Source organism: Agelaius tricolor, unplaced genomic scaffold (assembly GCF_023055355.1).
Source record: "Agelaius tricolor isolate 1412-34295 unplaced genomic scaffold, bAgeTri1.0.p SCAF_1, whole genome shotgun sequence".
Taxonomy (NCBI): Eukaryota; Metazoa; Chordata; class Aves; order Passeriformes; family Icteridae; genus Agelaius; species Agelaius tricolor.
This window is the reverse complement of record NW_027269261.1, coordinates 88,615,749-88,631,625: the sequence shown is the minus strand read 5'-3', so window position 1 is coordinate 88,631,625 and position 15,877 is coordinate 88,615,749. Positions and strand designations below refer to the sequence as shown.

General features: G+C 38.0%; 1 protein-coding gene across 1 annotated transcript in view; it reads right to left on the bottom strand.

Annotated features, from left to right (window-relative positions):
• AGPAT5 (1-acylglycerol-3-phosphate O-acyltransferase 5) overlaps positions 1–15,877 on the bottom strand; it is a 54,501-nt gene that overhangs the window by 7,793 nt on the left and 30,831 nt on the right. The window contains exon 6 of the mRNA XM_071442229.1: positions 9,910–10,071. Within this exon, the coding sequence (XP_071298330.1) occupies positions 9,910–10,071 (162 nt within the window). The remainder of the gene's footprint in view (positions 1–9,909; positions 10,072–15,877) is intronic.

Sequence of the window (15,877 nt, the reverse complement as noted above, 5' to 3'; positions counted from 1 at the left end):
ACCAGTTCTCAACTGCTCACCTTCAAAAGCCAATTAACTGTCTTTGGAATTACTAGAATTACCAGGGAAACTGAGGGAGGAGAGAAGCTGTGAAGCAGGGATTTTTCTGTAACTGAGAAGGGACAAACGACTGGCCTCAGACTACCTTCCCCTTCTGAACCACATAAATTCATTCCACCACTCCAAATTATTTGCCTTGTCCCTTAAGAAAGTTGTGACAGCAGTGTTACACTTAAACAGATATTCCAGTTTTCAATTACTAATGAAGCCTATTTTTATATGCACTTTAAATATGACAGCAATAAAGTAGCTCAGATTTCAACCTCCTACACCGACTCTTCCACTGCAATGTAATTGTTGCCAAAGTCCTTCAAAATTAAGAATGGACAAACTGAGGCCTTCTGTCTACTTTGAGAGCTCTCAAATCTCTCTGTTTTAATAGATTTCAGTAATATTTGTGATAAACTGATAGTGATATCACAGGAAAAAGAAATCTGAATAATGTATATTTATTCTAAATAACTAGAGCATTTCAAATGTGTAAAAATACATCTCTTCAGTAAGAGAACACTGTGTGTTGTGGTTTGCATAGTTTTACAGGCAAAACCAGCAGAGACATTCTTCTAAACTGTAGACTCTTTCTCCACTTCTTAAACTTGCGTTAATCTGGACTTCAGCATTCAGCTACCAAAGCAGTTTGTACACTAAGTCCTCTTCAAAGAAAGAAATCCCATCTCTCCACTTCCATTTACTTTGTACACCAAATTAACAATTAAACAGCAAAACAAACATAAATTTAAGTGCTGCGTTGTTTCTCAGCTTCATGCTTTCCATCATCCCAAGCTGAGCTGACAGGAAGCTATTTCACGACTTGCTCTAACAAAATAAAGCAGCAGTAGAGCAAAGGAGCACTAGACAGGAAAGCAAACATCCAGGGCAGCAGTGGAGGAGCAGCACCTGCGAGTACCTGCGAGTAGTGAGGATGTAGGAAGTGTGGAGGGGATGCTGTGCAGCCCAGACTGAAGTTCACAGCCAGGAAACAAGCCTGCACTTGAGGAATAGAGCTCTCAGGAATGCTGCCAGTACCTTGTGCAAGGACTTACATGCACACAGAGATCAGCGAGCCCCTGCATGCACAAGGGGCACAGTGTAAGGAGGGTACAGCTCAGGAGATGGGGGATGTTTTGAAGTGGGAAATGGGATGCGCCTGCATCATTATTAGGCCAAGGTGCTGGCCATGAAAAGTGAAAAATCGGAGACTCTTTCTACTGGCAGCTGGGCAAGACTGAAAGTCAGAAAAAGCAACTTGTTCAGATGGATGTAACATGAGGTGGATGTAGCTAAATTCGCTGTGGGGGCGGATTCAGAAGTGCCTCTGTACCAACACGAGGAGCCTAAATATGAGGTCATTACAAGAATTACTGGCACCTAGAGATCACTCCTTCCTGTAACACAGGCATCCTGGTGGGCTTGCAGGAGTGGGCAATGTTAGCAGACTACCAGGAATGACAGAAGAGGATGTACAAGTGAGGGTAGGGTGCTGTGCATGAAAGATTATATGAAGTATAATAGCTTTATATAATAAGGGGACAAAAGCACAATAAAGTCCTTGTGGATGGAAAATCCAGATTCTACTAGAATATATATAAGATAAATAATAAAATTACTTCCAAGTAAGCTTAATAATAGTGAGCAGAAACTGTGAAACCAGACTGGGACCTGCAAGTTCAGGAATGACAGCAGGAGGCTGACATTCCAGCTACCTTTATTAAACTACATTGATACTTCAGCAGGAGAAGCAGGGAGAAAAATCCCAAATAAACCCAAACCAAGATGACCCAACCAATTGGACAAAAACATCAGAGAAGAAAAAAAAATATTTCCTGGAAGAACTAGTAAGTAAGAAAACCCACAAGAAAAGATGCTGTTCCTGGTGTGGTCTTGCTCTGCAACCACAATACAATTAATTTCAGTGCTGTAGAGAAAGAATCCAGCACAGAAATGAAGAATTCTTTGGGTTGGCCTCTTCTCCCAGGCAACTAGTGACAGGGCAAGGGAAATGGCCCCAAGGCACAACACAGGAAATTCAGGCTGGATGGATATTAGGAAAACCTTCTTCACTGAAAGAGTGGTCATGCATTGGAACAGGCTTGCCCAGGGAAGTGGTGAACTTGTAATCCCTGGAAGTGTTCAAAAAATAAGCAGATATGGCACTTTGTGATAAGGTTTAGAGGGTGTGGGTGGTGTTTGGTTGAAGGTTGAACTTCATGATCTTAGAAGTTTTTTCCAACTTTAATGATTCTATGAATTAAAGGAAGTACACAATGGGAGGGAAGGCAAAGTGTCAAAACACCCTAAAATATACAGTCCAAAAGAAGGCAACCTAGAAGCTATTAAAAAACTCACCAAATACCAAACCCCAGAAAAACTTGTAATAGAAGCTTGCATAAAACACTGTAACACTGCCAAAGGAAAAGTCTGTGTGGGTCTGAAAACCTGCTGTATGACTTTAATGGGAAAATCAAGGAGGCTACCATGATACTCATACCTTCTTCTCCCCTCTGAGGAATGGAAAGCTCGTCCAAATAAGGAAAAACCACAAAACTGCTCATGCCAAATGTAAACATAAACTTAAAAGGACTGAAAATGAACTTGAAAAATAGAATTTTTAACTTTTTTCAGTATATTAAAAGCAGTAAACTTGATAAACCACTGGTAGGATTGCTGGATGATAAAAGTGTGAAGAGCAGCACTCATGGTCAAGTATAAGCCCATCCAAGAGAAGCTCATATATCTGCTTGCATAATTCTTTCTTGTTGAAAATGTTTGATTCCTACACCCACTGCATTCTTTGTACCAGATCATTCAAAGGAACTAGATCAATAAGTAAATAGACAGAAAATATTAGACTAAATATAAATAAACAAGTCAGATGTCAGGAAGTCACCAAGACCAGACAGCATTCATCCAGAAGCTCTCAAATGTGGAATTTAAAAACAAAGATGTGTAACCTATCATCACAAACAGCCATTGTGCCAGAAAAATTGAGAGTTTCCCTTCTACAAATGAGGACTTTAGAGATGATGCTGGGAAATACAGAAATACAGACCAGAGTCTTACATCACTGGGTAAGATAACAGGTCTGTAACAAAATCACTGAGCACACAGATTATCACAGTCTGTTTGAAAAAGATTTTGTGGGGATTCTGTAAAGGGAAATCCTGTCCCATCAACTTGCTGGATTTCTACAACAGTGTCTAGGACCAGGTGGATAAAGGAGATTCACTGGACTTGATATTTTTGAATTTTCATAAAGCTTCTGACAGGGTTCCACATTGAAAGCTATTAAAAAAATTAAGCTGCCACAGGATTAGAGGAAATGATGTTTTAAAGACTGAAAGCTGCTTAAAGGAGAGGAAGCAAATGGAAGGCCTTAGGGATGGAAAGGACTTGGCCACTGGGGTCCTCCAGGATTGATGCCAGGATTGGTTTTACTCTGTCTCATGATTGATGAGTTGAAGAAGGGAGCAAACTGTGAATGCTCCAGTTTTTCACATCTCTTTCAGAAGACCCTGAGCTCTTTTGGGTAGTCAAATGTTGGCTGAACTTCAAAAAGCCCTCAAAGCTGAACAAACAGGGTAAAAATGTGGCAGCCAAGCTTCAGTGTAAACAAACATGGGGAAAAAAAATAACTGATACCTTGATTACATGATGCTTAACTTGGAATTGGTGGTTACAATCTGGGAGTTGCTGACCCTTCCCTAAAATCATCCTCTCAGCAGCAACCCCAAATCCCCCAAATACTGGGCAGCTTGAGGAAGGACATCAAGAACAAGGCAAAGAGAGTCACTCTACAGATAAAGATTATGAATCCACTTTTTAAATATGGTGTGTAGTTCTGGTCTCTGCATCTGAAGGAGGATGTAGTGGACTCAGAGGAGGCCACAGAAAAGACCAACTAAAACATTTAAGGAGGAAAAGTACCTCCATCACAAAAAAGGAGACATGAAAAAGGCAAATTTTCAGTTTGGAGAAGGGAAGCAGAAGAAAGGATATGACAGCTTAAAAAAAATTATATATATATATTCTAAAAAAATTCCTGAAGATGGCAGATAAGAACTATAGTTCCACAAATCCTGAAAATTCGAGGGTAAATAATCACTTGCCTGTATCTTCCTGAAGATGCTGAGATCTAAAGAATCTTAGAAAATGGTATCTATAGTTTGCTACACTGATATTAACAATGGAGAGCAGCACAGTGTCATTGTAAGTTGTCTTGCTCTTCTGATGAAAACCCACAGTACTTGCACATTATAGCTCACTGAAACAATCTTTGAGTGGCTTTAATCTGTTATTCTAACAGCTGCAGTCTGGCCTTTGTACTGCTCTGTAACAATATGTGAATATTGTATGTTGGCTGAGTTAGCAGGAGGTTTTCTACAAAAGTGTAACAGTTTTGATCAATAGGCTGCCAGGAACAGAACCTGGATCAAGTTAGGTCTATGGATTACATCTAAAGGGTTATCCCACCATTGGTAACTAAAAGTGAGCAAATTCAGGAGATATCTGTGTCTTTCCTGGAACATTTTTAAAGTTTCAGAAGTGAAAAAAAAATCAAACTAGACAATTAAGAAAAAAAGCAACAAGAAATACAAGGAGTGGACCAGTTCAAAACTCTGTTCTCTATAGCAAAAACACAGGATCTGTTAGGAACTATGCCAGTGCTGCTAGCATTGATGTTTTTGCCTTTCTTTCAGTCTGTTTTGATAACAGGGAACAGCACCACAGAGCAGAAGGAAAGGATTGTGATGCATAAAACCCCCAAAAATAAACACAGACTCTCAAAGCAGCAACATATTTTTGGCCAAATCTGACGGTGTGAAGAAGTTAAAGTTGTTTTTGTTATCCTCAGGGTTTAGATACACTTTTGCATAAAGATCAGGAGTTCCTTGAGCCTTTGTAAATAAATGGTTGCTTGGGGAGTGGAATGCTTCCTCTCACATGTGCACGAGGTCCAGGGTGCAGGGTGATTTTATTTATCTCCAGTGTAAATACTTTCAAGAGCCTCTTGTGTAGCAGAGGTTTCCTGATGACCATTTGTCTTCAAATCCCAAATTCCCAAAGGGAAGCTACAGATGCTTACCTTCAGTAAGAGCTGCTTGGGAATACCTGAGATACACAATAATCTGGTTTACAATCAGAGAACACATGCCTGGGGCTCAGAAGGAGTTGCAGAGGGTCATTACCCCCACCAAGGGGGTGTGAGCACACAGATACAGTGCCCACAGGGGTTTGTGACTTGGGAAAAGTTAGACACATTTAGGGTTGCCTGAATCTTGCATTCTTCCTTAGGCATCCAAGATTGGCTGATGGTGGAGACAAGAAATTGAGTCACAGGAATTCCAAACACAGTTGACATCTTTGTGTCCTTGTTTTCAGATGGATAAAGAAGCAGAGGTGCTACTCATGCTCAGACTGACCTTCATTTTCTCTGATGAAATACATCAAGGCTTTCATACACTCCCATAAACTGATGCTGCTCTTTGGTGACATGTTGTTTTTGACCAGAAGTACAATGTTTAATTCTTACAGCATGAAAGGCCTAATCTACATCCTTTGGTTACTCTAAAACAAATGACATTTACTCTTCAATATTCTTCCATGGAATAGAAGATGACAACTAGCACAGATCTGAAAAGATTATTAGTAATTTCATAACTATAAAACTTCCTTTGGACTGTTTCATACTTCTGTTAATGTTTATCAGCTTAATAATTCAACTTTTTAATTCTTTCTTTGATGGTTACATCTGTAACCATGTGTTTGTTATCCTTCTTTGGACCTGGAGAGACAATGGATGTGAACAAATTTGGGCCACAGTCCAGACAAAGACTGTTTTCTATCGCTCCAGTTTCTTGTCTATAGTCTTGTCTTTTCTATAGTCCCTGTCTAACTGGGTCCTAACAAAAGTGCAAGCTTTGGGAAAAGTGTACTTTCCCTGAGGGAAGTTAGGCCAGTCTGACCTCCTCAAATTATACTGATCAAAGTGATGTACAGATTTTCAGAAATGCTCACATACACAGGCTTTCAAAGTGTTTGTTCTGGAACTGATATACAGCAGAGTCAATAACTCTCAAGAATTCCTCTGACTTCTTTAAGTCAGAGTCTATATATACTTGCTATTTTTATTCAGTGTTTATCATTGTCACATGCTGCTATTTCACACACTCTTTCATCTACAATGGCCAGATAAATACCATCTGGTTACACTAAAGCCTTCAGGCAGAATAATAAAGATGTAGATGTGTACATAATGCTCTTTCAGGTGCAAGAATGATAACAGTTCCCACGTCCCACGAGACCTGCCTTTTAACACCAGACAAAGCTAGATGTGAACGTTTAGCACATTTATTCAGAAGGGGGAAAACCACATTCTCATCCTTTCTTCCCAAACTTATTTCTGCTTTTCACTTGATGACAGTGTAGTAAAACAGTATCAACAAATTCAAAAGTTTCTTGTCCTCCTTTTCCCTTCTAAACCTGGGATGTCCTTCAGCTGTGCTGCAGTGCCCATATGACTATTAGCAACTTATTCTAATGACCACAAATAAATAGTGCCTATCAGCCTGGTCCTCCCCAGGCAGGACCATGGTGTTCTGGCATTAATGATCTGGACAAGCTATCTTCAGGAGTAGAGAAAGGGGAGAAATCTGTGGGAAATTGCTGTCCTTTGGAAAGGCTGCCATGTGCCAGATAAACTTGCACCAGAAATGTGCCAAGATCCAAACTTGTAATAAAGGGAATGAACAAATGGTAGGAAAAAAAAATCCATCCATTGATTACAGCTGGATGTGAAGCAACAGCAGAAAGCAACATCCCTGTGTAAAGCTAATCTAGTCTGTCAAGGACTGTCACTGTCAAGGACTAATCAAATCTGATGTCTTCTAAAACAAACTTGCCACTGAAAAGTGCCAAAAAATATTAACATGCATAAGTAGTGACAAAAAGCTCAACACGTTCGGAAGTATATACTACAACGATTTGCCTGCTCTAAAATGGCACCATGTTATATCAGGTATGTTTGGCATTCACTGTTCTTATGGTGAAACCCATACTATGCTGTGTTTTAATCCTATTGAGCAAGTCAACACTATATTTAAAATTGCTGGACTTGAAAAAAAATTTCAAAAATTGAATTTTGCTAAGAAAGACTACTTAGACGAAAAGTTGCATACTACAAAATTTAAAAAGCAATTCACCCTTTCTTCAGATTTTTTCCCGTTCACATTTTGCCAACAATTTCTCAGACAAAGTGTGCTAGTACTCCTCACACTAAAGTCACTAAAAGGTTCTTTTTAATCCGTTTTGTCTACTACTGAACACAACAGCCAAGAGCTGATGATGTCCCAGGTAGGTATGGGTTTTTCCTAAAATGGCACAGGCTCTGCAGAGGAATTGAGATTTATAGAACTGAAAGCAAAATGCATTTCAAGAAATACTGTATCTGTGTGGAATTCAGATTTCATTCACATGGGAAATGTCATAGTATGGGAAATAAAGTCCTCAAGTAAAGTTGTGTTTATCAGAAGTTTGTTTTCTATGCAATAAATTTCCATCAGTGATGCTGGATTGAAAAAGACATGTCAGCCTTATCTTTTAAAAATTACCAGGATTGCACTGCCATTTTATTCCGATGAGAATGGAAAACAAAATTCTCAACCAGCCCTGACACAAATATGAAATGTTCATATGAAATAGGATGTCCTTTTCATGTGTGCATAACTCAATTTAGCACTGTGAAAGCGAAATAATGCTAAAAAATGTCACATGCATAAGTATGCCTAATTCATTTCTTGTTATGCTCCTGACAGACCAGTTGCTGGACTTCTGCATAACGAATGGTGAAATGATCTTGATCTCTTACAACAGAAATTGTTTTTCTGTCACTCTCTGTCTGGAGAGCCCAAAAGAATGACAACTATATTCCACCCTGTAATTCATAAAGTGTTCTTAATCTACATAATTTATATTATATGAAATACATGTGACTGCCACAATAGCATGGAATGTGATGTTGATCTATCATGGATCTATGATTTATCTGCTCTGTAAGGGGTAACAGCTGGTTGGCTGCACTTCATTCTGTATTACTGCCTTATTTTTACCCCAAGGCTGAGCCACTAATTACCCCAGCCCTAACAGTAAGCCTGGCTGAAAGATATGCCTGGACTGCTGCCATGGAGGCTCCAAAAGGCTGGATGTGGAGTGGCCACCCCAAAGCATCCGATTCCTGCTTGACACCAGGGAAATTCAGCTTGTTGGTTCCCCTTCCATAATTATATCATGCTTCATGCAAACCATAAGGTTCAATAGGTGAAGAGGTCTTGTAAGGAATTTGAACATTTGCCATCTTATCATTAGGTAATGACATTTTAATAGTTTAATTAACCATTAGGCAGTGAGAAGTTCAGCATGAGAATGGCTGAAACTGCCTAGTAATTAAGTCATGAAACAAGATATGCTGCAGGGAAGGAGAAACAATCCTATTTGTTTTGAAGGGGGTCTTAGGGTTGGGTGATGGGACAAGAAGGGGGCTGCTCAGTCTCCAAAGGCACAATAAAAGGGTCAGAAGGCATTTAAAAAAACCAAAAAACTGTAAATAATAAAAAGAACTTTTGATATTAAAAATGCCCATTAGGAACAAGATGTACATAGAATAAAACCATCCTAAGACATGACAGTAAAATACAATGTTGACAGTTTTGTTTCTCACCTATCCTGAAGAACTTTAAACAGGGTGAAAATGTAAAAATAGACAACTGCAGAACTTCTAATCAACTAGCACCTGGGAAGCAGTGCATGTGACACAAGGAGTTACACCTGCTAATGAAGTGATATGGAAACAGCTGCACTACAAACTATTTTTAGCAGCAGAAGGAACAAGTCCCAGTGACACTGGGTGAGCTGAGGAGCAGAGAGTTAGATAAGTTCCCTGCAGGTCCCTCAGTCTACACCGATCCCTCAGCCAAAACTCTGGAGAGCTCTGTGGAACTACTGTAGCTGTTTTTTCCCCACTTGGTATTGGTAGTGCAAAAGACTCTAAAGTGCCACTTTGAGCCAACCAGCAACAGACAGTCAGGCACAGATACAGCTGAGTAACACAGCAACTACAAACGGAAAGAAAGATGATATCTGGCACTCCAGTAACAGTGCAGGCAAATTATTTACTTAGGAATAAATTATCAGTCCACCACCAAGCATAATAAACAGCAAACCCTGAAGCTCTCTGTCCCCGAGTTTTCCCCAGCAGAAACTCCAGAACATGTTTTCTGGTTAGAATACTCAAGGAATGTAAAACCAATCTGATTTTCTTAAGGTCCTTAAAGGTAGGTAGTTTAAAGTACTAAAGCAAGTGAAGCTCACTTGCATAAAATGCTGTTGAGTGTTTGTAAGATTATTGGCTGTGTGCAGCAATTTGAAAATTTGTCAGTAGAATACTACTGCTGTGCATTTTACCTTTAAAATATATGCACTTCAGCAATTAGATGTACATGTGTACATGTACACATATGTAGCACAGCAGAGGAAACGAGAGGGAATTTAAGATGATGCCAAATCCCAGTGCTAGAAGAAACATGAAGGTAAATGGAATCTACTGCCTATGTCTCCAAGTTCCCTTTGACTGCAAAGGGCACTTGTATTTAGAATTGGAATAGGGAAGCAGAGGGCAGAGGGGTCAAAGGTAACTCCTGTAAAAGCCCAGTGATTAAAACAATGCCCTACCAGGGGGCTATAGGATGGCTGAAGTGCTGTGGAGATTATCTTCAGAGCATTTCAAAGCACTGAAGTTGGTTCTGTATACAAACAAGCATACAACAGCTACAGCATGTCTCATAAGCCTCCACTCACCTGTCATAGATGGTGCCAGTTTTCTTTGCCCTTTGTGGTCCACAGTACCTTCATAAGCCACAGTCACATCATACACTGCATCCAGATATTCTTTCATGGAGTCAATGGCTACATGAGTCGCCTTCACCCGTGGAGTCAGCACATGCTTTAATATAGCAAGTCCTAGAGGGAAAAAATAAAAAATAACTACAGTGTTTGAAATTAAACTGGACTATATCCACAAAAGGAACATCACACTAAGGAATGTCAGCATCTCCATTCAAAATCACAAGAGGTTTATTTTCAATCTCAATTCTCAGTTGAGAGAGTGTGCATGTGTACTCACTGCTTATGCTCTACTGAACATATGTAGAAGATGAAACAGAAATCCTAAAGGACATTAACAATAGGAAAGCTGCTCAGTAAGAGGGCCCTTTTTTACAACTCCTCACTAGAAGTAGTGATGGTTTCAATGTGGCTCATGAGTGATGACACAGCACTTCTCTTTACTGTTTATGTGTGTCCAGCTGAGGTGGAAAAAAAGAGCAAATTATCTGAGAAATACTAAACACACATAGCACCACCTCCTGAAATTCTGTATCAGAAAAAGATTTCACAGATAATCACAGAGAATTTTAAGCACACCTAATGCTCATCCAGCATTTTACTTCCCAAGGACAGAGCAATTTTGTGAACATACTGAATCCTAACCTACTCACTATCCCAGCAGAATCTTAGCAGCAGTGGGGCAAAATACAGCACTGAGAACCAAAACCAAGGAGGAAATCTTCTGTGCTTCTCTGCAAACAATCTGTTACAATTGACTTGGCTACTGACAAACTCTTAGTGACAGAAATCGACTTTTAACTTTTCCAGGCCAAGCCACAGAGATTGGTATGTCAAGGACACAAGAATATCAGGTTTAACATCACACCACACATCTTAACAACAGTATTTCATATCCATGTTAACTTCAGTTGACCACTTCCACTTAGAGCATACTTAAGAACATTAAAACACATTGGGCTCAAGAGTATAAACCTGGTTCTTTTTCCAGAATTTTAATATACAATGACTTTCAAAATTAAAACCAGCAAGCAAATAAGCCCAAATCCAAAACCGTTTCTTCACCTGAACATAGCTCTTCCACATTTACTTGAAAGGGATTCTAGAAAAAAAAAAAAGCATGCTATGTAAAATTTTTCAGTATTTTTCTATGAGTATCTTTCTCAAAGAGAAGTATCAGAAGAAAATCGTGGATTTTCATTTCTAGCCTATTTTTCATTGGCTTACCATCCATTGGTGAATCTACTGGTTCCTGGTGGGTGAACAGGAAATTTTTCTAAACCAAAGTATTGTGTTATTGCTTTTGATACCTTTCTGCTTGCTAAATCAATTCAAAACATTCTATATTATGTCCTGATTTTGTACTGAACTCCCTTGCTGGGTAAAACATACTTTGATCTAACATTATCAAAGTATCTAGTGAACATTGTAAGATAATGCTCATTTCTACACCAATCTTAACATTCTTAAGAGTAGAAAATTTCAATATAAATCACTATCTTGATTTTTTAATATTTGCTAAGAATCTCCTTGTCTGAATGCAAAGATAAAAGACTTTTTATCAGCACTCCTTCTGAAGCCATTGTTCCATGCCTTACTGGCAACAGTGATAACTGTCTATGCAAAATGTTATATGGATCATGTAAATATTTTGAAGCATAACATAGTGGTAGTGTTTTCTTAGCTTGTGAACTGTTACATCAAACAGCTAATTATGTTATGTTTCAAAATGTTTACTCTGTAAATGAAGCACTGAATATTCTTGTGCTGTGTCAGCAATGATATTAGTGTGGACATGACACTCCACAACTCTTGCTGAGCGAAATTCCCAAACATATTCTAAAAACACTCTCATTCCTTTCCTGCCCAACTCATCTTCCCCTTCACCAAACCATTACTGTGAGGAAGAAAAAGGGAAAATTGTGAGAAATGAATCATCTAGACAAATTATTAAGTTAGGTATCTATGGCTATTAACTGCTAATTTTTTTTTTAATCCATGTCCAGTTCTGATGATGAAGATAGTCAGTGACAATCTGTGAAGTGCAAATGAGCCATCCCTATTCCACATGCTCTCAGTGAGCTCTTGAGAGTTTAAGTACAATATGAGTATGTATCTAAATCAATAAAGTCCATAATCCATTATTCAGAAACACTACAGTGCATGATAAATATGCAGCAACACCAGTTCAGCACATCCTTTAAAAGAATCTGTTCTATAAAAACATTATCACATATTCTTGCAATTACTTATGATCTTTGCTAAAATCAACATAACAGAATTTAAAACCAAGTAGTTACAGTATAGTTACCTTGGCAAGCTGCCTGCATCCAATTCACAAAACACACTGTGCTTAAACTGTTTTTAATGTTGTGCAATACAGTTAGGACCCTCTGTCAAAGTATTTAAGGTCATGAGATTTTATTTTAAATGCCAAAGAAAATGAACTAGATACTAGTAATATTGGAATGTTCTACCTTAAAAAGCCATAGCTTTGCTCTTCTAACTTTTGAATGATAGACATTAAAAAAAAAAAAGAAAATCTGAAGAAATATGATGAGGAGTGATACTTCAAAAATCATCCATTTACTACATTATTGTAAGATGCAGAATTACATCAGAAAGTCTGCAAGAAAACTGAATGAAATAAAATAATAACTTTGACAAGTACAAAGGCTATAATCATTAACATCTATAGAACTGATTTTTTTATCTAAACACAAAATAACAAAAAGACACTAAACAAAACATCATTTATCCAACTTCATCAGAGTGAAGTAACATATAATAGTGGCTAAGTACAACTCTGTGTAGAAGATTGCCATCCTCTTGATCCAGGCCAGAAACTCAAAGAGCTGTTCAGTACAGGCAGGCCATCCACATTTTCAGAGTTGGACTTTGTTAGTTATATTTCTACCCTTGATGTGTACACACCACATTTGAAAAAGTAAACAGTAAAAATTCTCAGCTCTAATTTAAGAATACTCTATGTGTATTTCATCAGCATTACCACATTTCATCAACAAAAGTTAATTACTCACTGAAAGTGGATGTCAGAATTAGTTTGAGGTCTCCACACCTCTCTCCCCTCCCCATGAAACCATGTATTGAAACTCAACTTTCACGTACACAAAAACTAAAACCAGGGTGAAAAGCAATGAATTGATTTCAAGAACAATTAGATCTTTCCTTTTCCATGTGAATGTGTGTGCAGTGAAGAGATTAGACTGAATTACTAATTAGACAGAAAAACTGCAGCTCTGCAGTTATGTGCAGTGTCCCAAGTACTCACCCAACTCTTGAGCTCCCACCAGCTTTCTGGAATGCCTCCAGTGATTCAAAGCTTTACATATTGAAACCAGAGTCCATAATTAGATTTAAAAAATAACAAATAGTGGGAGAGCTCATCCATTTGTATGCTAGTATTCCATCAACTTACAGAAACAGGACTCAGATGATAGCAGTATAAAAAACTGCATGCACTAGTAAAATTGCTTTTCTGTTACCATGTACAAAAGTATACAGGAAATGCAACTAATCTCCACGGGAGAGCATGACCAGCCCACAGCAAGACATGGGAGACACCACACATTGGTACACTTTCTTCCAAGATGGGTACTTACAGAAATACAATGTAGCTTCTTGTTTCCCATCTTAATTTCCTATGGATGGCTTTTAACAACACAGACCCTTACTTCATTCTAATGCTTGGTCTCAAATGCTACTCAAGGCCCATAACCTACTCTTTTTTAAAACTATATTCTTTGTCCACATCTCACTGAGCACTTTCAGACCAAGCTTGCTTTCATGAAAGTGTAGAATAAATACCACCAAAAGCTATTTTCTTTAGAGACAATTCCAAATAACTTTTAAGGATACTGAACACTTTGAATTGCCTTAGAATACAATTGAAAACTAATGCCAAGATCTAGAAGGGAAACATTTTCAATTCGCTCCATTGAAACACCTCTTTTTTACATGACTTGTAAATAATTTTGAGATAAGCATATCCTGCACACACAAACATCTTAGCAGAAAGCATATTTGTCAAGCTAAGCTTAGCATTAAAAAATATTTACATTAGCAACTTTTCTGCATAAAACCAAAGAAGATAATAAATGCATACCTTAAATATTTGCTTGATGAAATGACCTTTGTAAGAAATTGAACATTAATACAAAATTCCAAAAACGCCTTTCACCAAGGAAGATTGTTTTGTCTTCATTCAGCAAAAACAAGCCAAGTTAAATTTATGAAGCTTCTCATCCCTTTGGCTTTGACTTTTCAGAGTTAGCAATATTAGGAGTAGGAGGGCTTTGGATTATTTCTATTTATTTTCAAATTTTTAAAATGCTATATGTTAACATCTTGATAGAATTAATATTCTGCTAAACCAAAGAAATTTGTGGTGTTTGGGATATTCTGTGCAGGGCCACGATTCAGACCCAATGATCCTGATAGGTAACTTCCAACACAGCATATTCTGTGATTCTATGACTGACTACTATAAAATGATAAGAAATCCACACATAGATATTTTGGCTACATACAAATGAAATAAATTTTATACCAGAAGTTCGCAAAAAAAATAACCATCATGTGTATCACAGGGTTTATAAACATTTTTCTCTATAGTCTAACATCATTAAAAAGACCCAGGGTTAAAAGATTTACAGTTTGAATTAAATAGATCCAATAAAAATTACCACTTCTATTATTATGACAAACTTAGTTAAATCCCTATGAAAATATGAGTCCCACCTATGTATTAAGACTGGACTCAGCAACTCAAGCTCACTGACTAGTGGGGAAGAAGTCCTGCACTTTTAAGATTTCTAAACCCATGGAACAGAGCCTGAAAGGCATCACCAGTATGTAAGGTGAGTGACTGCATCAGACTTTGAAGACAGGAACCATGTTGGCTGACTACTCCCACACAGTGGAAAACAAAAGCAAACTTGACTACTGACTATATACTTAAATACTGGAAATTGGAATGCAAAAGCTCAGAAGACAAGGGGCAAAACCCATGCTATCATATTCCTAGTTCTTTGAGAGAGCAGAGGAAGAAATATTTGATTATGGGAATGTTGCAATATGTACCATTAGAAACATGGGAGTCACTAACCATACTGAAACATGGAGGGAGTGCCCATCCTGGTAGCAATTCCTGGAGTCATCTCACCCAGGCACCTACTTTGTGCCAGGAGAGGACAATGAGGTGTATCAGGCTCAAATCCAGCTACATGGCACACATGCCCCTTAGCTTGGAAGCCTCCACCAGAAATGAGAAAACCTAACACACATCTACATCTGATATTGTGGCAACACGTGGCTTATGTAGCTTGTTGTAGCTGTAAAATTCCAGTAAATATTATTATTTTGGTCAAAAAATATAAATACTGGATTAATTACCTTAACTTTACAAAATTCAACTTGTTCTATGATTAACTCCTGCATTAACCCTACTACAAATAACCCAACAACTTAGTTTTAGAGACTTTTGCTTTCATTTTCAAATGTCAACAAGTTTCTTTCCCAATAGAACCAAACAAACATATTTTGAGTTTACCTTTTATCCCAGGTAAGAAGCTGATCTGAGGGAATCTTCTGCCACTTGTAAAAGGTGTGAGTAATCCTTCAGTTTTTGGAGGTACTAGCATTGCCCTTAGATGACAACATTCTCAGTTCATCACCACAAAATCAGTATTCCTGGAAGTAACCAACTTTCTGTTGCTAATTCTGACTTGAATTCAATTTACTGTACAGAGCTTACAATGGACCCACTCTGTGTGTTTGATTTGCTTGTTTCATAAAGAAGAAAACCATCTTTTCTTGCTAGAAATTGAGATTTTGTGTAGAACTCAAGCCCTATGGTAAAATAAACTGTAACATGAATTATTATTGGTATTTTTAAATGCTG